The 26,454-nt window shown below is 42.8% G+C and overlaps 1 protein-coding gene across 5 annotated transcripts; it reads right to left on the bottom strand.

Annotated features, from left to right (window-relative positions):
* Window positions 1-514: 514 nt before the first annotated feature.
* Window positions 515-26,454, bottom strand: NAB1 (NGFI-A binding protein 1). 5 transcript variants are annotated; one of them, XM_058809308.1, is made up of 8 exons: window positions 26,419-26,454; window positions 20,234-21,064; window positions 14,691-14,824; window positions 13,699-13,750; window positions 8,123-8,233; window positions 5,662-5,809; window positions 4,291-4,440; window positions 515-3,191 (listed from the first exon to the last, which is right to left on the bottom strand). In XM_058809308.1, exons 2-8 carry the CDS (start codon window positions 21,047-21,049, stop codon window positions 3,100-3,102), a joined length of 1,503 nt encoding a protein of 500 aa, XP_058665291.1. In that variant the 5' UTR covers window positions 21,050-21,064; window positions 26,419-26,454; the 3' UTR covers window positions 515-3,099. The 5 variants fall into 5 exon arrangements, with proteins under 5 accessions (XP_058665291.1, XP_058665289.1, XP_058665293.1 ...); XM_058809306.1 differs by having other exon boundaries at window positions 26,205-26,441; XM_058809310.1 differs by having other exon boundaries at window positions 4,315-4,440; window positions 26,205-26,441.

Raw genomic sequence — 26,454 nt, 5'->3', positions numbered from 1 at the left:
TCCCCCCTGCCTTCTCTTTGAAGTTTTTGCTGCTTCTCCCTTTTAGTGCCTCATCTCCCCTCCAGTTTCTGCACCCTAACAACCTTCCAGCAGAGCTGTGGGCTGCCGCTCAGAAAGCAAGTTGGGACAGGGTGGATCACTGCGGCTCCCCCATTCCCAAAGAGCACTCACACACGCCTGCCATCCCATTGTAGCAGCTCTGTGCTGTTTGCAACCCCGTGTAAATCGGAGCACACGCAAAAGCAGGAGCGCAGAAGGAGGGAAGGGAACTCAGCACTTAGTGCTGCAGACCCTGCCCAGGTTTTAGTTCCTCCCTCCTGCCTGGGCCCACTGAACCCTGCAGGCTGTGCACATAATGAGGCCACCCTTAAATGAGGATTCAACCACAAGAGCAGGAAAAGGCTTCCTCCACTGAGAGCTGCAGTTCGAGGTACTCCCTCCTCCCCTATCCCCCCCCAAATTAACATCTTCTTTTAGAAAACACAATTAAAAAAAAACCAAAAAGGACAAACCCTGGGGAAACTAAAGAGTTCTCACGGTGAATTTTATTTTGTAAGCAACAATATAAACATGTGAATAAAACAGGCATCATTTGCAGGGCTGGCCTTTGATCCAGAGTACCCTGGATCTAGCAAACCTTCCCGAGCAGACGAGGGCAAGCCTTTACCTGTGACTCCAGAGGCTGGCCAGGATGCAGTCCACCAAGACCTTTGTCATGGAAAGACCAATGCTTGAGTATTTGCTATTACCAAGCGTATGTGCAATCTTGGAATGTACCTCCCGCCTCCCCCACCCCAGGATAAAAAAAAATAAAAATCATACAGCTGCAAACCAGTAAAAAAAATTGCTTCCAGCTTATTGAGACTGAAATGGCCTGTTGGACTATAAACTGAAATATCGTTCTGGAGATAACCAACTGGTCGTGACACAAGTACTGTATTTACAACTCAAAAATATAACTGTTATAGACTTTAATTTATAGCAAATTTAATACATTAGTGTTTACAAAATAAATTCTGGACTCAACTGAAACAGCGTGCTGCTTAGCAAGTTCTTTTTCCTTCCTCTCACTTTAACTGAAGAGACCACCAAGCTTAAGAGCTTCTTCTGTGACCCACACACAACTTTTGATGGTGTCAGATGTTGGAGAAAACCAAATGTTTCCTGCATCTCTAAAGGTTTGCTGCTTGGTACCTTCTATTGCTCAAGCTGTACAGTTCAAACCTTAAACTGTCCTTTAACAAGTTCCTTACACGTCTCAGGAAAACTACTCAGGTACTAACCAGGGCACTGGTTAATGTTACAAACTGAAGAAACATCCGTGCTACTAACTCACACAACAGGAAAGAGGAAATATAACTACACATTCAATCTCTTATGCCTAAACAGCAAAGCTGCAAACTCCATTGCTTAAAGTAAGATACTTCAGTAAGTGAAACAGTACCATACAGTTCAAGAAACATTTTTTTTAAAAAAAACCAAACATTTTAATAGTATAAAAAGTTGTTTTACTGGTGTTTCTACTATAAAGCTTTGTTCCACAAATCAAGTGATAAAATAATTAGATATGTTTACAGTGGTAAGAGACTGCAGTGTAGACATTTCAGCTCACATTTTGCTGAGCGTTTCAGTACAACAGAGACTGACTGGTTTGTTAATACACACCTAGGACACAGAGTAAACTGCAGACATGAAGTGCACACCTGAATAGGGAAGTTTACCCTCTGACATGGTAACTCACTTTCTTCAGCTCTCCCTTTCCCCTCCAGAACACACTGTAAGCACAAACTGTGTTTGGAACTGGAGACATGTAACTGTCCTGACTGCAGAGCAGCACAGAGGAAAGATGGATGCACACACACACACCATGGTAAATTCCAAAGTTATATGCCAACTACTCCTCCTTAGATAAAATGACATCTTCAAAAGTGAACATGTACAAAAAATAAAAAAAAGTCAAATAAATAAAGAATACAGATGTTAATTAATCACATACATAAAGAAACGTATTGGCATACTGTATGCAGCATACAGTATATTCATAGAATCATGTGGGCTGGACAGCACTTAGTAAGGAGTTATGTGCTGAAGACAACTCCTTTTTCTCCTCCAAAAAATCTTATAGTTTCTGGATATCAAGTGCAACCTTTTACACTGATGCATAAATCCTGCACCGTTTCTCATCTTTGCCACACTCGGGATGCCTTTTTTTTTTTTTTTTTAAATCCACAGAGAAGTCCAAGAAGTTATAATGGTCTGAATGACAATTTTTGCAGCCCTGTCCATACAACTTGGTCTCTCGAGTTTCCTACCAAATGAAATTTAGTAATTATATGGTACCTCAATCCCCAGTTTTTCCTGAGGAAATAGGAGCCAATCATGTGGACTCTTCCGTCCTCTAACTGGCATTTCCCACACTCCTGAGCTGTGTGTAGGTATTATGCTGTGAGAGTGTTACACAAAGGCTGCTGGAACCATTGGAAGTGATGTAGCAATAGTTAAGTGTCAAGTACATCTGCTATGATACAGAATCAGGGTCTAGGTCTATCAAATGCTATATCCACATAACATTTTAAACCATGAAAATATTGTATGCATTTTCCTTTTTCTACAAATATTGTTGCAAACTTGCTGTTAATTGTGTCACGAGGTTTGCATTCCTAATTCTCCAATGATTTTTAATTCAAATGTTTAACAACCATATCTACGCTAGGTACACTGGAAGTAGACATTGAAATTTCAAGTAAAATGAACTGTAGCCACATCTACTGGACTCAATACACGTCCTGACATCTAGATTTACTGTGATAAGTTATACAAATACATAATACATTCTTAAATAATGAAGACCCACAATATTAATTTGTGAATCTTCCCACATTATAAAACCACTTTTACAGGAATGTTTATCCACCTGTATTACTGTTTTAGTTGCAGTGTCTCTTGCTTTCCTGTTTCCACAGATTACTGTACCAGTTCTTAGGCTTTGGCTATTGAAATCTCTTATTTGAATGAGGCAACACTGGTTATTAAGGCTGGTTTTTTTTCTCTTGTGAAGTTTCATTCTTTACTATGACACTGTTTTCCAGAGCAGAATGACTATCTTGTGTCTTCAGGTTCTGTTTTTATGACCTTCCTTTCAATGTTGTTGAAAGCTGAATGAGGAAAATCCTTTAATATACCAAGGCCTTCTGCATTGAGAAAAGAAAGAAAGAAAGAAGTTGAAACACTGTTTGGAAGCAAATATGTTTTGTTCTTAAATTAACAAAAAGGTCCAAGAACCACATAAATACCAACAGATGAAACAATAAATTCTGCCTCCTCCTCCTGGTGTTTAACCTACCCAGCTGGGTTAGAACCACCTCGGTTACACTGCAGTGATGACAGAGAAGCATCATAGATTCACTTCAACCCCTTTGGCAGCAGGGGCTAATGGAGATGCACTCTGCACTTGCATTTTGAGAGAAAATAGGTAAAAATCTTCCACTAGAGATTTCACTAAGTGTATTAGCACTGGGACTGGGACAAATCTGCAGAAGAGGTGAACCAAGACTGCAGTATCCCAAAGTGAAACAGACAAGATTCTGCCTGGTTTTCAAAACATCTATTTTTGCACCTTGTCTTTCAAATAACCTCTTTGCCACTGCATCTTTAAAACTCAGGTGGGATTTAATTATTGCTTCTGAAGTTGTAAGACTCTCAAGAACTCCTGGCTTTAGCTCAGTGCACTGAGTATTACACTGAAGCCACCCACAGAGATTCTTGCTCTCTTCTATCAAACTTAGAGTGGGTTTCTCCCAGTGCCAGAGGTGAATGACAAGACTGGCAGTGAGCAGAGGTCACTGAATGAGAAACCCAGGTGGAAAAGACATACTGCATGACATGCAGTTCACAGCAGAGAAACAGTGCTAGGTCCTTATAAATCAAAATAAAGACATCTTCTTTATAAAAAGCCTGATTCTATTATGCAGAAGGAAGCCTTGTCATAATCATGTTGCTGTCACTGTGATGCAGTGTAAGTATTTAATAGCAGTAATCTGGGTCAATACCAAGGACAGACACATGTCAGGACTTGATTATCTGATCCCAGCTACTGCATCTCCTAAACTTTTCCCAAATAATATTCAACCTGACTCTAGATTAGCAAGTCACACTCCTCTTGGAGTTTTCTCCAAAGCCTTGATGGCATGGTTACACACAATGCATGCCAGCCTGCCTTCCTGGCTGCTTCCCTCAGAGAGATCACAGAAAATAAGGAATGGAGGGTAATTTCTCAGGGGCAGCACTAACCCGAGGACTGGGACTTTGCCTCACCGCTGGGGTAAAGCCGGATCAAGTCACTGCACAGAGATTTCCCAACGTGCTGCTCTCCATCAAGTGAAATGTGCTGCATCTGTCTGCCTGGCAGGTTGGACATCCGCAGGTTCAGTGGTCTCTCACCTGCAGGTTGTTCACAGTGAGATATTGATGCATTAAAAGAAAATCAGTATGAAAAAACAGACTTAAATACATGTTAATTCTACCAGCAAAAGTGCATCCTAGATTCTAGCTGCTCAGAGAAGTTTTCTAGCAAAACGAGGCTTATGTAAATATATTGCCTTGCAGACTACTTCACAGGCACTGCTAGGAAGGGACACTCAGCCAGACAAAAACAAAAAAATTGAAAAAACCCTTTATCCTGCTCAAAAATCCTCTTGAGATACAAAAATTTTCCTCTCCCACTGCACAATCCCTCCGAGATCCAAAAAATTTCCAGTTTCCCTGCACAATGGCTAAATGGCACAAAGAAGCTTGCTGGGCCAAGGAAAGCTGGATCCACACACCTATTCTTCATGATTACTTCTGTACCTCGTTCTTGACCAATTCACACAAATGAAAATCTGGTTTTTAACACTTGCTTGTATTGATTCCCTTAGTTGTCCCTCTACTGTTCTTTTCAACCCCCTTAGAAAAACTAGCATTTAAAAAACAGACACAAGAACTTCTGGTTGTATTTCTTGTTTGCAACATTTTGTCTCAATTCACAACAGTAAAAAAAGTGATCTAAACAGAAATGCTCAAGCAAAACAAACACTCCTAAAATTAATTCAAGACAAGGAATAGCCAGTTCGTATATCAAAGAGAACCACAGAACTGTAAGCTTTTTGAAGAATAACAAGCCACTAAGAACATCATTAGAACATGCTTAGTGCTAAGTAATTTACATAGCCAGCTCCTCAGGTTTTGTTCCTAGACTGCACAAACAGGTAAACAAAAAGGGGTACCAACTATATTACCTCCTTTATTTCCAATTTCTCAAAGCAAGAACACAAATGAAATGCAACACTCTGCTCTGTTTTCAAAACTGAGGATAAAGCTAGAGCAAAGTCCTGCTGTCAGGAACAGCAGTGCACCCAACCTCCTGCCCTCCCCAAGTTATCCCTGGGGAAAGCAGTTCGCCCAGATGCACAACAGGAACAGAACAGAACCCCAGTGTGCATCTGATTGCATTATTTACACAGTAAGCACTTCAGGGCAGAGACAGAGATCTTGTCTTGTCCATTCAGTGCTCAGGGTTCTGCATGAGATAAACACCACCACTGACAGAGGTTGCAGGTTGCATAACATCAAATGTCCGTGCTGGCAGCAGCGTGTGCCTGGGAGCTATGGGAGCTACCATACCTTGTCCATCAGCATTATCTAATGACATGCCATTGGGGCTGTGCTCTTCTGAGTTCTGCCTGTAACACCCTGTGGAAAGACGTCTCTCTAACGCTGCCTGGTTGCAGAGAAACTCCATCTGTTTTGCCATCACCTTTTCCGACTGCAACTGAAACAAAAAAAGATTCTCTCTATATACATACATAGAGCAAGTCAAAACACAGGGGGAAAAACAGGATCAGATGAAAAGACTAACAGCCTAGATAGTGGTTTTTGTTGACTCATATGTACAGATGTGTATTTTACGGTTTCTTCAAAACTATGAAGCAAACAAAATATTTTTGCACCCATAGAGATTTTCATAATGTACATCTGAGTCACTCAAGAGTACTTAAAATGCAAGCTGTTGTAGTTCATCTACCCAGAAATGCAACATTAAATTCTGTTTTTCAAAAACACACAAAAATCACTTCCTGCACTTTAGGACTGCAGGTTACGTGAAGAAAATCTCAAGAAAAGCAAAAAAGAATGTTTTAATTATCCAGTTAGCTCTGTTCAAATATATGCCTTCACAAAGTATTCCAGAAAGTATTCTAAATGCAATGGCAACATCTGCTAAAAACTTATGCCAAGATTTCACCAGACATCTTGGAATCTTTATTTTAGGAAACAGCACTACACAAGCTTAAAAATCTGCCATTCTGAAAGTGTAGGATGACAGTATGTTTGTGGGGGATAAAGGTGTGAAATGTCTGTCTAGAAGAAGAACAAGACCTATACACCTCTAGAGAGTGGAGCTAAACAATCCAGCGCAATGTGGGAGGAAATGGCGTCTGAATGTTTGTCATTGACTTTAATGCCAAGAGAATTCTAACTTTCACTATAATCTTGTTCTTGAGAGAATGTAAATAAGCATCTTGCAAAAATAAGAAGAAAATCACAAGTCAAGAAAGTTGATTTAGAAGAGCCACAATGAACATAAGAACAGAAAGTACACAAACTTAACACGTACAATTGATAGGAAAAATTGATTTTCCTTCCAGGTAATGCCATAATTGTTTCAACTGCTACAGAGGTCTATTCATTGCAGAGCATTTCACTTTTCAGGGGAGATGCTGAAAGCCCTGACTTCCCACAAAAGGCTGCTTGCTCAGCATAGTTCAATAATTTGAACATGTACAATGACAGCCTAACAGACCCAGCAAACCCTGGGCTTCTCCAGCACCATGGTGACCCTGACAGCAGGGTAAGGCATGGCCAGCATTTACATAATCTGGCTCAGAGCTCATCAGGGTCTGCAGAAGAACACTGAGAGCTCCAGCACTGTTTTGGGAGGAAGGTAAAAAGAGAAACTATTTTCAGTTTACTTACAAGTGTGGTTTAACTTTGCTATTCTGTCACTCCTCTTACCAACTTTTGAACTATACATTAATTTTTAAAAGGAATAAAATATTTCTCACTCATGCCATCTTTGTTGTTTGCTTGGGATAAAACCAGAATTTTAAACTTCAGTTATGCTTCTGATCACCACAAAAAAACCTACTGAGTTGCAGATATGTTTAAGCTTGAACTAAATCTGTAGTCCATTGTTATGTGGCAGCGACCAACAAAAACTTTATATACAAAACAATTCATGTAATTATTCTGTGACATCAGAACATGTGCTGTAACTGCATTTGATGTATCCCAGATTTGTGTGACTTAACACTGCTTTGCAATAGAAGGAAGTAAATGATAGGGTAACACATCCATTCTCAGAAAACAGGAAGGTAACTCCTAAATGTAATCTTATGTGCAAATTTGGTGATTACATTTGCCCCAAATCATCTATACAAAACAAATTTGTTGCAACTTAGCATGAAATCCCTCCTTGGCAAGAACTGGCAGTAGGAGATGGGTATTTTGCCTCGAGGCTGGGATACGCTACAGAAAAGACAAAATAAAAATTGGCAACCTGTCTTCATTTATACAAAGCTTTCTGTCTGCTCAAGAACACTGCACTTCCACCAGGCTAGGTGCTGTTTAGGAAGCCAATTTATCCTCTCAGATCCAGAGGTTTCCTTATTTCCTAAACACATTGGTCTTTCTTCTTGTAAGACATGTCAGCAGAGAGGACTCCAAGATCGCCTACTCTATTCCTCTCGCCTCAGAAACTTGAGCTTTCCATTTATAGCAATGGATAACGCAAGTAACACAGCACAGACTGTACCAATACTACCCTACTTGCTCCCAACAGGCAACCACAGATTTTCAAGCCTACTATGCTGCATCTTACCTCCTTGGAACTAACAAGGCCAAAGCTGTAGTACTGTGACAGAACAGTTTCGGGAGGTAAACCCAAATTAAGAGTGATGCAATCACAGCTGAGCTAGGTAGCCTTTTAAAACTGATGGGAATTAATTTAGTCATCAAAACAACAACATCAAAACCAATGTACAAAGACACAGCCTGTATTATTCACAACGCAGTGTAGTTGGTTTACCTGGGAATTAAGAGCTGTTGGGTCTTCACTCTTTCCTTTAGCCAAAGCAAGTGGCATTTTGTCTTGCTGATAGAGCGTCTGGACTGTGTCCTGGAAATCAGGATAACCATCCTATTGAGCATAAAAAGAAACCAAACCAAGAGGGACATATTATTTTTTCTTTACCTTCTATGTACACATAGAAGAAAAAAAAAACACAACCTAAAAATCATATTCCTGAACTTCTGTGAAAATTCCGGACTGCAATTTACATGTTTGGGCTATCCACTTCATTTAAGTTTGTGCATAAACCACAGCAACTGCTATATACCTAATGGCACAGAAAATCTCATCTCTCTCAAGTTTCAGGTGAATCCAGAATAGCCTTGTTACTCACACTAAACTAGTTTACATTCAGCCTTGACAGGCAGATTTAGGCCTATGGTTTCTGTCACTTTTCAGGAATCAAGTTTACATGTAGGCAAGGATATACACTAACCTTGTGAAACTGAGGAAAGCCTCCTGAAATTCAACATATTTCACACAGAACCTACACTTGTATCACAAAATGAAATATCACCATTTCAGAAGTACAGTGGAAAATTTACAGACTATGAGAAAGCATGATTCAATAATTCTTCCAGTCTGAAATTCTTATGACATGCAAATCTCTTCTGCTGCTTGCATATGTATCAATAAAGCAAATGAAGTTCCTGTGAAAGCCTGCCAGACTCCATTAAAACAATCACTGAAGCAAAGGTTCAAAATGAAGGGTTTATCTATCTTGGTGTTACAAAAGGAAAGCTCATGTGCACTAGAGGAACATCCAGAAATGTTTACAAAAGCACAGTACAGGTAGCTCTGTTGAAATGTGAGAGGAAGCCACTGATCTTAAGACAGACCCAAACCTGAGAACAATGACATCTGTCACTGAGGTTCTACAGACCTCAGTCTCAAAAACACACTAAATTAGACAGATTTGCCCTGTAGATTCCAAAGACACATACATGTCAATAATTACGTTTTCGACAACAGATGGACAAAAGGGTTACAGCCCAAGGAAAATAGAAATGATCTTCCAGAAAAAACACAGGGGAAGGACTACAAGGTTCCCTCCACTGGCAGGCTGCCCACTGACCTGCAGAGCAGGGGTCTGACCCAAGGCAGATGGCCAGGACCTCAGTGCAATGTAATGCCATTAAACCTATTCTTTATGCTCAGGGAAACACCTTAAAATCTGTCAGAACGCTGCATATTGCTTTAAAACACCCAACACGCTCCCTCAGAGAACAAATAAACACAACAGCCAGGTTAACTGCCACAAAGCCTCTAGCCTAAGCTGGAAACAAAGGCTTTGCAGCACATTTCCATGAGCACTGACCACTTCTACAGTTAAGACCTGCATCTGTTTGGGAGAGGAAAATGATTGTGTGTAGTAAGATGAGAAGCTGAACACACAAAACCCTATCACTCAGGATCCTATTTTTGCAACAAAACAGGTAACACAGTGCTTCACAACACATTTGTGATCACCTGCCTATAACCAACCAGGCTGTTTCCCAAAGGTGGCTCTGGCTGCCTGCTGCTGTGCCAGTCCCCCCTCAGCCAGGCAGGTAATTCCTGAAGGATAACACCTTCTGGATCACCTTCCCAGAGCCCTTCCCACTGCTGCCTGTCCCCAGTGCCCCGAGGGATGAGGAGAATGCTGGACCAAGCACCATGCTGCTCTGCCCCATGGTTGCCTGAGGTCCTCCTGCATGCACTGCAGCATTTTTGTTTTGCCATGCTGCTGCTTAGTTGTTTTCCAAGCGGTTTTGTGCAGCAGATGTTCCCAGTCCCACATGTGCCTTTTCGCTCCCTCTAATGACATTTTTCCTATGAAAACAGTACCTTCTACTGCTTTTGCTGTTTTTGTGAAAAAAACAAATCCCACACTTTGGTTTTCTTTTCAGCCTTCTCAGAAACAGTGGAGGTGGGGCTTTTCTCTCCTTCTTCCACCCATACTGGCACCAAGGGAAGATGCTTCCTTGCAGCCTCCGCTCAGGTCTCCCTGCCTGTGCCCCCTGACTCCCACTGAGCTTTGGGGAATGAGGTTTTGAAAGCTCTTCCCACCCCTCTTGTTCAGATGAATGGAGACACAGACACACAAAATCATTTCTTCCGACAACAGACAGCAAGAATATTTTTTTAAATTCTCCTTTTTTCCTCTCTAGGCTGTTCACACAGACTCTGAAGGGGAACTTTGTCAACCCCAACAGCGATGAGGAGCCTCTTCCTCCACCTCTGCCTGATGTACCTGTGACTTGTTTTGCTTTCTAAGCTGCTGCCACAACAGCTCACTGCTTTGAGTGGTGCCAGCACTGAGTCACAGAAGGTGACAAAATAAGGGGTGCCCCTGCCACACAACACCTAAGCAGGATTGATCTTTGCTCTGCGGGAGGATGTGCCATTTCCACCCCTATCTGCCTGTCCTGCTTTTTGTCCAGAGCAGATTTAGGAACTACAACTCCTTTTTTATAATCTGCTCCCAAATACCAATTTACTCCACTCCTTTTTTCACTCCCTCCACACCTTTAGTCTGTCATTTGCCTGGAATTTTTTCCCCTTCTCCTCTTTACACTTCACTCCCACAGCTCACCCACCCACTCAACGAATAAGAGGGGGAGAGCTCACAGGGGAAGAGAAAGGCTTTTACAGGTAATTTGATGTAATTCATGGCACATTGTTTCTTTGTAATGCTTGTGCGGGTTTCATATTCATGAAAAGGATAAATTTACAATGTGGCTGCAGATTGACAGAGCTGCAGCTTGCACACACAGCTCTCTGCTGGCTCTGCTCAAGGATGACCTTCAGAGCCTCTCTGGAGGCTTTTTTAAGTGTTATTATATTTCAGGAAATTAACTCATCTTTTTTTTAAGTAATCTTTTACACTATGCAAACAGGCTGTGAAGTCTTTCCAAAGTGAAGTCCCAGTAATTTTAGGCCACGCTTCACGAAGACATTAATGACTAATAGTTAAAGGAATGGTGAATCAAAATACAGAGTTCAGCCTTAAAACAGAAAGGCAAAATGACTCTTCTCAAAAAAAAAAGAAAAAAAGAAAAAAAAAACAGAAAAGAACTAGTTATAACAACAAAAAATATACCCCATGTTCAGGTCCTTTCTGTATTTTCATGATAGCGAGCAAACAGATCCACAATGAGGCATTACAACTACAAAAACAGTGTAAGGAATCTTACCCAGAACTGCATTTGCTACCATTTTCCTTTTTACTTTCACCTTTCCAAAAAAACCAAACCAAAACATAACCAAAAAAATCCCTGAACATATTACTAAAAAAAGGACTTTTTATTTTTTTTTTTTAAAAATGCAAGCACTAGGAACCCAAACCAGCAGTGATCTACTATGTCACACTGCATCTTTTTTACATTTCATTGAAGTAAAGCCCAACATTTACAGTGTACCTCAAATCTAAAATGCATAGAAATAATGCTTTTCTCCTCCTTAAAACACTCCCAAAGTTGTGAGGAAAAAAGACATTTCTACTGATAACAATATCAGTAATTTCAAAATTAATAATGCTATGCTATCAGATTGAAGATTTAATTCAATTTAATTTTCAATTTCTTATTTTGGGAAAATGACCTATTTCTGAAATAGTCATTTGTACAATTAGGACATGAAATTTTCACAAGCATTTTATAATATAATTGGTAATAAAACAAGAACCGAGTAAATATCCTTTCTCAGAATTATTGAACTATAAAGGGTATAAAAGAAGCAGGCCTTCCACACTTTTAAGATTTCACCATGCAGAAAATAGGAGACTACACATCCCCTAAAGCTGTCCAGATATCCTGCTCTCCAGAAAACCTTGAGTTTCAGCTTGTATTTTTCAGGGTTTTAATTTTACTCTTTCTTTCAATGAAGATCCTGTAAATCTTCAGGATTTAAAAAAAAAAAAGCACCTCCCTAGCAGTGTGTCATTTTAGACACTTGCTCATCATCAATTATTACTGAATGAAGGAAAAACTTTCTAATGCTGAAATCCAAGTCATTGAAATACTACTTCAAGCAGAAGAGTGGCAGCTCCCCACCAGCTCTTGCAAATTAGGGCTGGACTGAACAAAAGAGAGGAGACCCAAGCAACCACCCTGCAACAGGCTGATCAAGGCTGTTGATAAAGGTGAAGCTGGATAAAATCATTTCATGCAGCTTTTCCCTCCTCTTTTTTGTGGGTCAAAGAACAAGCAGAGGTGAAAAGCAAATCCTGACCCACAAAAACGACATTGCTGACTTATCAAAGCTACCAGTGAATCCTCACTGCACGTGTATATTTTGCACTACATAAACTCAAAACTACAACTGTATATGCACTGATGGAACTTTGTATAAGTTCACTTCAATAAGATGAACTTCTCTATACCTTTTCAAAACTAACTGCTCTCACCAGTTTCCCTCACAGGAAAAGCCTTTGTACAGGTGAAAGCACTGCAGTACTGAAAAAAAAAAAATTAAAGCATTACCACATACAGTGCATCATTTATCACAGAATGCATTGCATATGAGAAACACATTTCAGAATGTGTTGCAATTTTCCTCTACAGTTAGAGAATACATCACCTATCTGTGTCACATACAAATCTAGCTCATATTCTAACACACATTTAACCTACACCTTTTTGAGTAGATAGTACAATAAAAAACACCCACAATGCTAAAGATGAATTAGATACCCACGTAACGGTGAAACAGTAATTTGTTTAAAACACAAATTATAAAGAAAGATCTGCTATTCTTATGAGGTAATAGGTATATATATGTACGTTTTGCTTTTTCTATTTTTTTGTTACAAGTAACTTTAACAGGCCTCAAATTTACGTTCCAGCAGTGGTAACTGAAGAAAAAGGTAAACTACATATATGCTGCTCCTGCACTCTTAACAAGGAATTCCCATCATCTCCCTAAGCAACATCTTGTGCAAGTGTATACATAAGCCATGTATACATGCATTAGACACAAAACTCATTACAAAAAGCTGTAATTTAATATCTACAGGCACAACCTTTTGTGTTGAGATATACACCTTTTAGATAGTTTTTGACTTTTCAATATGATCTGTGTCCTAATTTATGGCTCAGTCAGAGATGGCTAATATTCTGCCATCAGTCCTTATCCAGAACTCTGTATTTTGGACATGATCAACAGCTGACTCCAGTGAATTAGGCAAACTCCACCTCATGCTGACTGAAAAGCAGCAGGCCTTATGGGAAGACATCTCCTACAGTGCTTGAGCTTATTCCACCACAGGAAGTCAGTCAGTCCCATTCCTCCCCTCCTACTCACTCTGAGTGCAAAACACTGAGAGTATCTTTACCATTAAACAAATCCTACTCTTTACCCCTGCTCCTACAGGTTTCTCCATCAAACACTTACATTTACAGAGACACTGGTGATGTCTTCCCACCCTCTCTCTCTCATACCCATCAACTGTCTATCAAATGTTTTTCTGACAAATTTCTTTAAGACAGATCTCTTCAAAACAAAACTGAATTTCAGCACACACAGGTCAAAATACAGAAGTCACATTACTGTACCTCTATCTTGATTCTCTTTGGTGACAGCTCATCCCTTTCTCCACATTTAGATCTACAAGAGAAAACACATACACGATCAGTAAACAGCACATTAACACCAATTATCAATAATAATGAAAAGGAGTCAAGGGAAAAAAAAACAGATCAGGGAAGAACAAGATGCACAAAAGAAGCCTCCAGTTCAATTTGACATGGCAATGAAAGTCATTCAAGTATAGAGGAACACAAGTATTTTGTGTTGTTTTCAGAAGCATCAAAACACTCATGGATTCTTCCTTCCAGAAAGAAAGGAAAGCACAGAGAATTACAGAAATGCCCTTGGCACTGCTTATCCAGAATGGTTGTATATTTATATGAATCTCTATGGAAGAAAGGGGAACAAAGGAAAACTTTCTAGAAGGGTAGCAAAATGTATTTTGAAAGGATATTACATTACAGGCAAGGGAATCAGCATTTAAAAATGTAAGGAAAGTATCAAGATATTCAATCATACTTACTAATGCTAAGGTTTTAATTGTATTTAAAAGCTGTTAAGCCTTTGTCACCATTTCATTACAGCAGTTCATTTGACAGAACAGTAACAACTGAAATTAGGACTCAGCTTCAGTTCCTTTAAAGGAAGCTTGTAAGCCACTCCCCCTGACCTTATCTTTTTGGCTAACAAGCCAAATCTGTGTATGGAAAAAAGGAAATTGATGCATTGAGCATCTCTAGCTACTACGCCAATTTACATTCACCTCAAAACACATTAATGCCTCAAATGCTTGAAATACCAGCCTCTCAGATGCTTCTTAATGTGCACTATCCTCAAAATACTTGCAAAACTAGAGAGCAAATAAAATGGTAATTCAAGACAACTGAATCTTATCAGTCTATAAGCTTCGGGACTAACTGAAGAGCAAGAAGACGTGTGTCCAGTGCTTCAGAAGAAATGCTGTCAGCCTGCTTGGTTCCCCAAAAGTGCAGACCCTCTGAGCTAAGGAAAGCCTTACTTGGTGGTCCTGTAGGTGTACTTGTAGGTGACCTCCCGAGAGATCTGCCGGGCCAGGGCGAAGAGCTCATCCCTCCTGGTCAGCAAGGCGTTGTCTTTCACACACAGCTGGGCAGCTGCTTCATTAACTGTTAGCTGCAAATCAAACACACAGGCACAATTTCACCTACTGTGCTTGTAAATGTACATCTTCTGAAATAATAAAGAATTTTGATCACAAGTAAAATCATCTATAATTGCACACTAAACCCTGGGGTGTTTCTTCAGTTTGTTTATACCCCTCACTAAACCAGGTAACCTCTTTGTGAAGAGGAAAGATATGAATGTAGCTGGTTCATAAAGTGAAACATTATTGTAAGACTGTCTCAATGTGCACTGCTTTTGCTTCATCCCAGCACTAATTAAATCTCAGGATAAAACAGTAGCTCTGAACGTTCACAGTGTTTGGCTCCCAAAGCCTGGCTTACAGGGAAGACTATTTTTATAAACGCAATATGCCCAAGACTTGGGGGAAAAAAAAAACCAACCACCCTGACAGTGTGGGTACAGATGGCTTTCCCTTGTGAATACAGAATAAATTCTGTAGAAGGTGATGGTTTAAGAAACGATTAAACTTTTTTTAGCTATGTTTCTCACCCTCGTGTTTGTGAAGACTATCTTCAGACATGAATCAAATGTAACTTGTTTCAAGGATGTTTTCCTGAGCCTGCCAGGACACATTTCTAGTGCCTCTGCTGCTGGCAAAAGATTCATAAAGAAGTTGGGGTGGGGGGGAGGAAAAGCCTGAAATTGAAGCTCCAAATGGTTTTGCAATGCTCTTCAGAAGCCTATAAGAAGTTGTGATACTGTCATGAATTATATCAGCTTAAAAGTACTGCTGTCCAAGAAGCTATGGTCAGCACTATGGACACAACATTATTAATGCCATGGGACACAAATTGAGATGCTGGACAGGCTATTCCAAGCTCCTTCCACAGCAAGCAGGGCTTGAAGAGGCTTTCTCACTTTTTCCTCAGCTGAAGAGCCACCAGAACGTGTAATGAGGCATAACAGCAAGAGGCCAAGAGAATACTACAGGTGTTTTTACCAAGTGCCCACAGCACTTTCTACTCTTTTACTTTTAGAAATTAAGCTGCTTTGAATAGGCTTGGCTTCTGGCAAAGGAGCACAGCTACTTTGGAGCTACTGTCAACAGTATCTGTCCCAGGCTGGTGAATGAATACTGCAGAGCAGCTTGGTTTCCACAGCACAGTCAGCACATCCATGATGGATGGAGATGTGCCATCCCTGACCCCGCACCTGGCGGCAGAGCACGTGTGTGACCTCAGACACCAAACCTGCTGCTCCCACAGACCAGCAGGTCTGCACTTACAGCTGTCCCTTGGGAGAAGGACAAGAACTCCCCTCCTGACCCCTGCCACCCTGCAGGGTCACCTGTGAATTAAAGCAGAGGCCAGCAGCTCATGCAAATCGCTGCATGCTCCATCCCTGAAGGATGGAAGCTGTCACAGCACATGAACAACACACAGCCACGCTCTCCTTCACCATGGGGCTTGGTGGCATCCAAACTATCAAACATTTATTTTGCCCAATGCAACACCTGCTCTCCAGGAAGGTTGAGAAAACAAAAAACATGTCTTAAGAAGAGCTGAGATTCTTCTCTCAGCAGCCTGTGCAGTATTTCTAGTGAAACCTCACACAGAACTGCTGCTCCTAATATTTCAGAAGCAATTTTTCCTGTGTTTAGCCTAAAAGCCTCTGATCTCAGTAGGGCACTTCCTATGGCATCTAAATGTTAGAGCACAAACTTGTTTTTAACAGGTGAACTAGATATGTTGCCTGATCCTTTAGTCTCTGTGCAGACAAAAACCTCAAATCTCACAGAGATCAGATGTACAAGGGCTTAACCTGAACAGGTTACTATGTTTGTACAATACCAGGTACTTAAAAAACAAACTATTACCCCTTAGACAGGAGCAGCTGTTCCACAATGTCTGTCTTTCCAGAAAAATAACACAACGGGGAAAAAGATACAATATAAGATTACTACAACACCGATTAAAATAATTACCATCCAAAGGAGGCATTAATTTCTGTAACACTGATAGCTATTACTTTGCCAAGGATGAATAATACAGCTAATGCTTACAAAATAATTTGAGATATTTTTTATCCCTCCAAGTGCTGAAAGGTTGCAAAGAGTTGAAATGACTGAAAATGCTTTGGGTAGTTGTAGGCAAATGCTGTTTATCCTAATATGTGAGAAAAGCCAAATGTTTATTTGCTTGTTTTTCCTGTTTTCTCTTTCAGGTCACATTCAGACTCACTGAATTGAAGTGCATCATGGCTTTCTGCCTTTTCAGGAGGCATAATACTGCAGATACAAAGCATTGCATGCCTAAAAATAAAGAATCTGTTTGCTGGAAGCCTTAAAGAGGATATGGAGCAGCACAGAACCATGCAAGAGAGGGATGCATATACTTCCATCTGATGGGGTTCACAGACTCCTCCACTAGAAACCACATAATTAAATACCAAGCCCTACTGTTTTGGTGAGTCAGCAAAAGAAAAGGAAGAAACTTAGCTAGACAAAATTCATTGCTTGTTTTTCTAATTCCACTGAACTGGATTTTTTTTTTTTTGCCTTTTATAGGTACTGAGACAAAGACTGAAAAATTAAAATGCAAATTACAAACTTGACTCAATTTTGCAGAGGTCACTGAGTTCAGGGGCATGCCTTGTACTCATCCCTCCTCCAGTCCAACTTTAAACATTAAGTGCTCTCTGTGTTTGAAAAGCTGTGTAACACTGAAACAATGGGATGGATTAAGGACAGCATGTTTATTAGTTTTGGAACGCCTTCGGAAGATTTTACGTCAGATTAATGCTTTATGCAAATACTCCTACCAAGAGCACACACTTTCCAACCAGCCCAGTGTCTGCAGCTCTCACAGGCCTCTAATGGCTGCTCCAGCCCTCTGAGACACTTCAGTGCTCATTCTGAAACAAAATATTCTCACTAATTCACCACTGATAATTCTACCATGTTTGATCTTAATTTGCATCCAACCCTGCTCTGCTTGAGGAGCCAGAGATACCCAAATCTTTACATTAAAAAGCTAACCATTACTTAAGCTTTCTAAATTCACAGAGAAGTTTCTTCAGCTGTTCCTTGCCAGCTGCAAGGAGAAACCTTGAACTGTGAGGCAGAATGACAGCTCTGGAACGTATTAACATGTGCAGAAAAAGTCTCTGGACCTGCAGGAACTTACCTCCCTGGTTGTTTAAGGTCCTTCCCTCTGAGCAGCAAATTCCTTAAGCTATCAGAACCAAAAAACCACTAAGGCTGATTTTACAAAAGCCAAACTCTGGTTTAGCAGATTTTAAACAAAAAAAATTTGGTCTCATTGCTGCTATTTATTTTCTGCCTCAAACAGAAAATGAAGACAAAACTGTTCAAGGCAAAACTTTGTGAAATCCAGCCTCTTTAAGCCAACAGTAAACTAATTACAAGCAAATTCTTCTTGTTTGCATGCGTGCAGTTCCCATCAAGTTCAGTGAGGCCCCACATGCGTAAGTGAGGCATAAGTCAACCACAGACTCCTTTGATCTTGTGCCCTTAATCACAATAGCGATAGAAATATTTCCTAAAGCCAAACCATGCTCTCATTCCATTTTTAAACGTGGTTTTACAATGATGTAGTAAAGATCTGTAGTGCAATACTAAAAAAAATTAACAAGGCAGAGCAGTTGTCCTGTCTTCCAGTTCACTGCTATCCCGCTCCTTCAATTACTACCCCAGGGTTCATCCCCCCAGTTTTGCAGAGCCACAGCTGAGCCTACACAAAGGTGCCCCTGGAGCCCACCTTCCAGTACACTGCTGGATGCCAGAAAATTATCCTACAAACAGTCTGCCCAGATTTCAGAGTATTTTCTGCAGTTGCTACCCCACAGAGAGGCTGTGAAAGCACACAGAGGCACACGTTGTTGTACACCTCGAGTGCCTCCATCCTCAGGTGAGGAGAACCCCCTTTCTCTGAATCCTGAATCTGCAGCCATGTATACAGGGCATCTACACAATTAATCCTTTCAAATCCTGCCTCCATCTCATACACAGCTTGTTGTTTTACAAGGGAGACTTCCACAAGGTCAGGGGAGTAAGATGAGATCTCATCTTGTACAGTAGATGAATTCATAGATTATAAATGTTTGACATGAAGCCACAGAGCACGTAAGTGTAAGCTGCACAGCTAGAACTGTGTGGTTGGAATGTGGCTCACTACTGTGGAAGTGTCTCCCCAGTCTGCAGTAAAAGCCCTTGTCAAGTCACTGCCGGTGATGTGCAGTTGCCTTATAAATGTAAATATGTAAATAAAAATGTCAAGAAATACGCCTTGTTTCCTTCTGCCCTTCTACTCAGAAGCATAAAGAGAACTCAGTCTTATGCTATGGATCACACACCTACAAAACTTCTTCTTGAAGCGAAAAAAGGCTAAAGCCAGTACAGTTTTTTTGGCACTCCTGTAACATAAACACTGCCTTTCCTTTTGGGAGCTAAGCCTTACATGCCAAATTTTAAATCCAACTGAAATTTTGCAATCACTGTTAACTGTGAAAATGCTGATGCAGCATTCGTATCAACAGCGTTTTGGCAGAGCTCTGAATTAATGTTTGTTCTCCTCTTGTAGAGTACTTTGGCACTAGGAAACGACTCCCCACACAGACACACCTATTGCGTTACAACACATGCAGTGTGAGCCTCAGGAATGCCACAGGAGGAGCAAGGGAGGCCCACAGGAACTTTCAAAGGCAAGAGATGCTTCTCAGGGATGAAAAGACAAACGTTCAGATTAGAACTACCCATCAATACTGAGACATCCTCTCCTTTCCTCCTCACGCAGTCTGCATGTCACTTGACAGGCTTAAGGCCACTATGCCCAAAAAAGCCACAGGTTATATAATTAAGCTTCATCCCAATTCAAACAAACAAACAAAAAATAATCCATGCCATTGGGTGTAGGGACCTCGTTGACAGAATCCTTTTCATCTAAGTGCACAAGCTACAGAGCAGAGTCCTGAGGTGAGGGAAGACAGCAGAGGGTAGCAATCACATCAGACACAAGGAATTTTAGTTATTGATCCAAACAAGTCTACTCTCAAAGCTGCAAGGAAATACTATCTTTAAGAAGGTACCAAATCCTAAGAATCCCCAAGGCCATGCTCAGGGTGCTAGTGGTTGCTATTTGGGTGCCAAACTCTCTAAACCTTCTGTCTGACAGGCCACACTAGCCAGTGAGCAGTTCTGATGACAACAAATCACCACGTGCACATACACACACACTCACCCACAAAAGGAGACCTGGGCTGCACCCGAGATTTCCATGTGAGGCCAGGCCTGCCTACAGCACTCAATGCACAACTTTCGGACACACAGCTCTCATCACTCAGCAAGAAGTGCCCATAAAAGAAGAGTATCTTGTAAACACATCTTGTCAAAGGTGTAGGAACAGGGGAGGAAGCCCAGTTCCACTCAGGCTGTTTTACCTCGTGGAGGGTGAGATGCTTGCCATCCTTTCTTTTCGAGTCAAATCTGCCATATATTGCACTGTACTTCCTGATCTCCTCCTCTTTGTGAGGGTCATCGTCACTCATCTCAAAGATGTGACCAATCATCTTTGCCAGTTTCTTATTTGTTTTCAGTAACTCCTTGACTTCATTGGAGTCACTTTTGGGCAGGGAGGGCACCATACGTTCTACACACTCAGCAACTGACAGAGCAGCAGCAGCATCCAGAGTCTCGCTGTTTTCCTTTGGTGAGGCTGGAGAGCCAAGGTCAGCTGGGGAAAGGCTGTGCTCACTCTCTGTGGTGTGGTGTCCTTGCCAGAGCCTGGGCTCGCTGCTGCTCTGCAGTGATAAGCTCCCCACATCAGATTTGCTCGTGCCCACGCTCTGCACGCACGTCGTGGCAGCGCACTTTGGAATCTTCAGGTGAGGCTCTCTGGTGCTGCTGTTCCTCTCGTAACTGCTGCAGGATATCCCCAGCCACGCAGGAGACCCTTCTGGCAGCTTATATATTGGAATGCTGCTGACTGGTAGGGAGGTGAGAGGCTGGTTAAAAAGGCCAGGGTTTGTGACCCAGTCCCTCAAGGCCTTCTGCAGCCGTCGGACATGAAGAGGCTTGCTAGCCATGCCCACGAGAGCCATTATCTCCAAAAACTCCTCTTCACCTGCTTCACAGAGCTGCTGGACATCATCACCACCCTGCTGAATGAAGGCATCAAAGTAGAATAAGAGATTTGCTTTCTGTAGTATTCGATACAGCTGCAGTTCTCCAAGGGTTCTGGGCAGAGCTGACGCCATCACGGACGACAGAACCTGCAAGCAGTAAGAACAGAGAGAAGATGAGCACCAAAACACCGACACCCAGATGTGCTGTCCCACCACCCAGCTTTCCACAAGGCTGTCAACTCAGAGGACAGCTTTTCTTTCTCTCATTACAAGAACACCCACAGAAATGATTAAGGGGCAAAAGCTCTATTTTTTGACTTGTTAACTTAATGGAAACATTTTTGAAAGAAACCAAATCAGCAGATAGTTGTGATGCACCTAAAAAAAAACATGATTCAAACACAAAGCCGGCTTGTTTTCAACATTCCTACTTCATGTTTGCTCCCAAGAATGTCAGCCAATATAACTCACAGATTCTACTCTATTCTCTTTTGTATCTTAAGATCAAAATGATCCAAAAACACATTCTGAACAATTGCAGAATAGTTGATTCCCTGAAGAAAAAAAAATCTCATCAGTTTCAATTTTTCTCAATTGTCGCATCATTTTTCCCCCATAGAAGGTATGGAGGACTGCAAAAGGAAAACAAAAAGAAAAGTGGTTCACAGAACCCCAGAGGATTAATGAAGTTGGGTCACTAAAGGAGTGTTAAAGAATCAAGTATTTCTACAGTTTTACCTATTCCACATAAAAGGGATCTAATGCCTCTGCTCATCTTAATTATGGCAGCAACAGCAGCTGCAGACAAAGCTAAACTACTGATGGACTCCAACACATATAGTTTAAAAACCTTAGTTTGAATTCACCTGCCTGTTTAATTTGCTAACAAGGCTGCCTGTCATTGAGACATGAAATACCACCAGCAATACAGCAATTGTGCTTAAAGGCTCCCAACAGACAGATCTCTGCAGTGTTCAGCTCTTACAGTGGCAGGAAAAAACATGTGCACAAGTTTCAACTTCATAAACCCCTTATCCAGTTATAGCACAACTAATAAACTCCTCAGAGAATTCTAGGATCTCACACACACACCTCTTCACTCTGTGGTGGCTTTCACAGAAACAAGCAGATAATTTCCAGTATTACTGTATTACACTAAACCACCAATCAATAAGGTCTAAAGCATGTAATTTATAGTTGGTTGAGAAAGTAACAGAACTAAAACATTGAGCAGGTCTGCTAACATTGCTCTGCCTCTACTATCACACTGGACTTGAAAAAACACACAGTAGTAACCTAAAAAACAACACCTACAGAAAGATTTGCACTAGGGAAACAGTATTTTAATACTGTGCAATTCCCCTTCCTCCAAAACTGCAATGCAAGCAAATACGTTTGCTATGGGGCATTGGGAGATTGGTTATCAAAAGTAAAACTCAGAAATTATTTTTACAGTGTGTCCTTTTGCATACTGTAGAAGATGAAAAACATTGTAAAAAATGTTTGGGTATTTTTGTTGTTCTTTCACAACATAAGCCTCTTCTTCAGCAAGTCAAACATACAGATAAACAGAGCCCAAACTCTATTCAGGAGGCATCTGGAAGACCATGCTTTTGCTACAAAATTCTGATTTAACTGTACTAGAGAAAAATAAAATCAGGAGGCCAACAGAAACTTCCCAGAATGTATGTGGCAGCAACAGGATACTGACAGTCAATCTCTTCAGGAAGAGAGATGAAGCCCAGGGGAAATAAAAAAAAGACTCAAAATATACAAAACCCCCAAACCACCAGCTGAACATATCATTCCTGATATGTGTGCCAGTATGTGTAAAGCAGAAGGGCAGTAATAGCAGTTCAGATTCAAACAGCAACCTCAAGGAGCTGCTGGTGAGCTTAAGAGCTAATAAACTACACACTTTGGAACTCAGGGTGAAAATGTAAATATTTAAGAGTTACATATTTTAGAAACACAGTTTGGCTTTCAGAAAGAATAGGTAACTGCAGGATATCAACCAAGTACTGTCAACACTCAAAGATACAAGAAACAAGGAAAGTGAAGAAAATCACTTAAAGGTAACTCTTTACAGGACACAGAATTCACTGTTTTAAAAAGTGCCATTATTTCACTGAATTTCTTAGAAAAATCCTCCCATTCTTAACAAAATTTGTCAAGATAAACAAAATTAACAGCTTATGGTTTAGTGGCATTCCAGTAAACTATTCCTACCCTCCCATTTCAAATGATGCTGACTTTTCACCATCAATACCACAAATTAACTTATATAACTTCTAAAAGAAGGCCCATTTCCTCTGAAAGTTATTCATCTTAGCACAAAATCTACATAAATCTACATAAATGGACTTTGTGCAGAGAGCTAAATTGAATTTTGGGAGGACGGTGGCAGTGGAATTACACACAGCCCAAGAGCTGCAGGCAAGCCATGGAACTGAACTCATTTTTCCAGCCCACAGGCTGGAAGAGCAGCACCAGTCCACGAGCAGCCTTTACCCAGAGGCTTCTAATCAACAAATCTCCTCATGACAGATAAAAGTGGATTAATATGTACTATGGAGGCACCAGCAGAGAGTCCACGGTTCAGACTGCGTTGAGATTTGCATTTAAAGCAAGACTGAAATCCCTTTGTCTCATACTTTAAAGACCCATTCTGTTTTTCAAATTCAGCGCAGTAACTCCTGAGAGGGCTGAGCAATTTTTCCACGTACGACTGCTACCGATTTCTGCAGAGAAGGCACTTTCCAACACTCCTCCTTTAACCTCTCTTCTCCTTGCATTAAACAGAGCTCCTCCAGCACTCACCTCAATGCCATCCCAAGTTATTTCTGAACTGTCCCAAGGGGAAGGCTCCCTCCCCTTTCCGAGACTCTCCCGACAGAGCGCTCCAGTCCCTGCTTCGCCCCGCTCCCAGCCCACAAAGCCCGGGAAGCAGCTCTGCTAGTCCACCTGCAGGAGTAAGTGAGGCTTGGGAAGGGGACAAGCAATGAGCAAGGAGTGCTGAGAAAGCAGCACAGCACTGCCTGAGCCCGAGGAGGCTGTGAGCCCCAAGGACACCTGGCACTGCTGCTGCTGGCCCTGCTCAGCCGGCCAGCTACACAAAGCCTTAGCACACCCACTCAAGTCTCAGCGCCCCACATCTTCCAGGTGACCTTTAAGCTGCATCTAAGAGCCCTGAAACACTGCTTTCCACCACTGTTCTCATTTCTTAGTGCACTGGGCACTGTGCTTTTGGGGCAAAGGGTGAGCACAAGAAGAGGTTACACAATGAGAAGACAGAGGGAGAGCTCACAGCCAGGACATTTGTGTCTGCTCCTCACCAGGAAGAGCATCTTGGATAAGACCCTGGGGCACCGTGTGTGATCCTCCTCTTCTGCAGCCTGCTCGATAAGTCTTAGGCTGTCTAATCTGTGATCCCAAACCAACCTGGTTCAGGAGTAACAGCCTGGTCATGTCCTCTGGCAAATCCTAAGAAGGCAGCCTGAACGATCTGCTGCCTCAGGAGTGAGCAGGTACATCTGACACAACTGCAAACCCTTTCTCCAGCAAGAGGCAGGAATGCAAAGCTAGCATGGGGAGGTCTACAGGAATAAATGAACACAGCCACAGCACTTCAGCTGCTACTTCTCCCTCTTCTTTGCTGGCTGTCCATACCAGTGAGAAGAGTCAGAACACACAGGGAAGGGCAGCCATCTCTTAAGTTTTTCACATATAGAACAAAGAAGCCAGAAAACTCCCCACAGAAGACAAAGCTGTTTAAAATAAACACAAGGCTGCATACGGTTATAGCCAGGGGAGAACCAGGAAATCACAAGTTAGATTTTTCACTCAGCCTTTGCAACCCACAACCATGCATTCTGATTTTCCACATTACCTCATTCACATCCACAGCCCATCACCCTACACGCCATGCCCTCCCCTCCAAACGCTGGCTGTCACCTTAACTCTGACCACAAACATAACTCCTGGGAAAAAAGAAAACAAAAACCACAGAGACACCACAGAGCACTCTTAAATATTTGTAAACAACTAGCGCAGGAATCACAACCTATTCCTGCTCCCTCTATGAAGACAGCGGGGCAGCGGCAGCCCCGCTCGGCATCCTGAACCCGGGGAAAGCACCGGTTCCGTGCCCGGAGCCGCACACACTTCCCGGAGGTGGAAGGAAGATGCGCGGCTCAAGTAGGCAGGTGCTGGATGTGGGTGAAGCACCGGCAGAAGGAAAACTCGGGAGCTGTGGGATGTACGCATGGGACAAGGGTTTCCTGAGCAGCTTTCCTGCTTTTTAAGGCTGCACGGGAAGTAAAAGCAAGCGAGCGACGCGAACCGATTGTAGAGATTTTATTTCAGGTGAATTCTAATTGAGCTGTCACCAATTAAATTAGGAATACAAGGAGAAAGTGTGAAACATCACATCCCTGTATTTTAGGCAAAAGTGATTATTTCATAATGTATCTTGATGACTTTGGGCGTTTTGAAAAGTCTCTGAAGACAAACTGGGTTTGGGTTTGAGAGCTGGCTGCTTTGCATATTCATTACATTTCTGCAGCGTTTCCAAAGGACTTTTAGCAGGAGGAGAAAATTACATGTAGCTGCAGAAGAGAGACTTCGCAAATTAAATAGTCTTGTCTAGCTCTGAGATGTGCCAAAATACAGCCGATGAGTGAGCTCCGCGTTTACGTACAAACCCGTACCTCGCCTCAACTAATGAGAAACTCGAAACATGCAAGAACACCCTTCGCGTAAGGACGAGACGAGCGCACAAATACCTCCAGAGCAGGGTCCCGCACCGAGGGATGGAGCTCCCGGCAAGGAAACCCCGGCGGCGGGCACGGACGGGCAGCCGCGGTCCCCGCACAAAGTTCGCGGTCGCCGAGCCCGGTGTCAGGAACGTTCCCGGGGCGCCTTCTCCGTCGGGGCTGCCCCGCGGGGCGCCGCCGCTCCCGCACAACCGCTGCCGTCCGCGCCGGGGAGAGGCGCGGCCCCGCAGAGCCCGGGGGGCGCCCGGGACCCCGCCGGAGCAGCGCCCGCCGCCGGGGCGCCGCCTCCGCCCGGCCCGGCCGCGCCGTCCCGCCCGCCGCCCCCGCCCCGCGGCCCCCCCGCGCCGCGGCGCACACGGCGGGGACGCTTCTGCACTTTCCTCCCACTCGCCCGTCCCCCCCGCGCCGGATTTCTCCGGGAAGCACCCACGCACGACCCGCCCGCTCCTTCCGGCCGTGCCCCGCGGCGCCGGGGCCGCGCTGCCCGCGCCCCCCGGCCGCCCCGCACGTACTCTGCAGTTGGCCGCCGCCGCCGGCTGCCCGGGGCCCCCCTGGGTGCCGTCCCGGGGCCGCAGACTCAGCCCCGCCGAAGTTCCTGCCCGCGCCCCCCCCGCCCAGGCTCCTCCTTTCCCATCGACGGGGCGGGTGGGCGAGCCTGTCCCCGTCCCCGCCACCGCCTCGCTGTCGCCGCCACCGCCGGGGGGGCGCGCGGCCGCCCCGCCGCACCTCGCCTCGTCGCGGCCGCGCCTTCGCCGTGCGCGG

Source organism: Ammospiza caudacuta, chromosome 8, assembly GCF_027887145.1.
Source record: "Ammospiza caudacuta isolate bAmmCau1 chromosome 8, bAmmCau1.pri, whole genome shotgun sequence".
Classification (NCBI taxonomy): domain Eukaryota; kingdom Metazoa; phylum Chordata; class Aves; order Passeriformes; family Passerellidae; genus Ammospiza; species Ammospiza caudacuta.
Note: the sequence above shows the minus strand (reverse complement) of the source record. Positions and strands in the feature narration are given on the sequence as shown.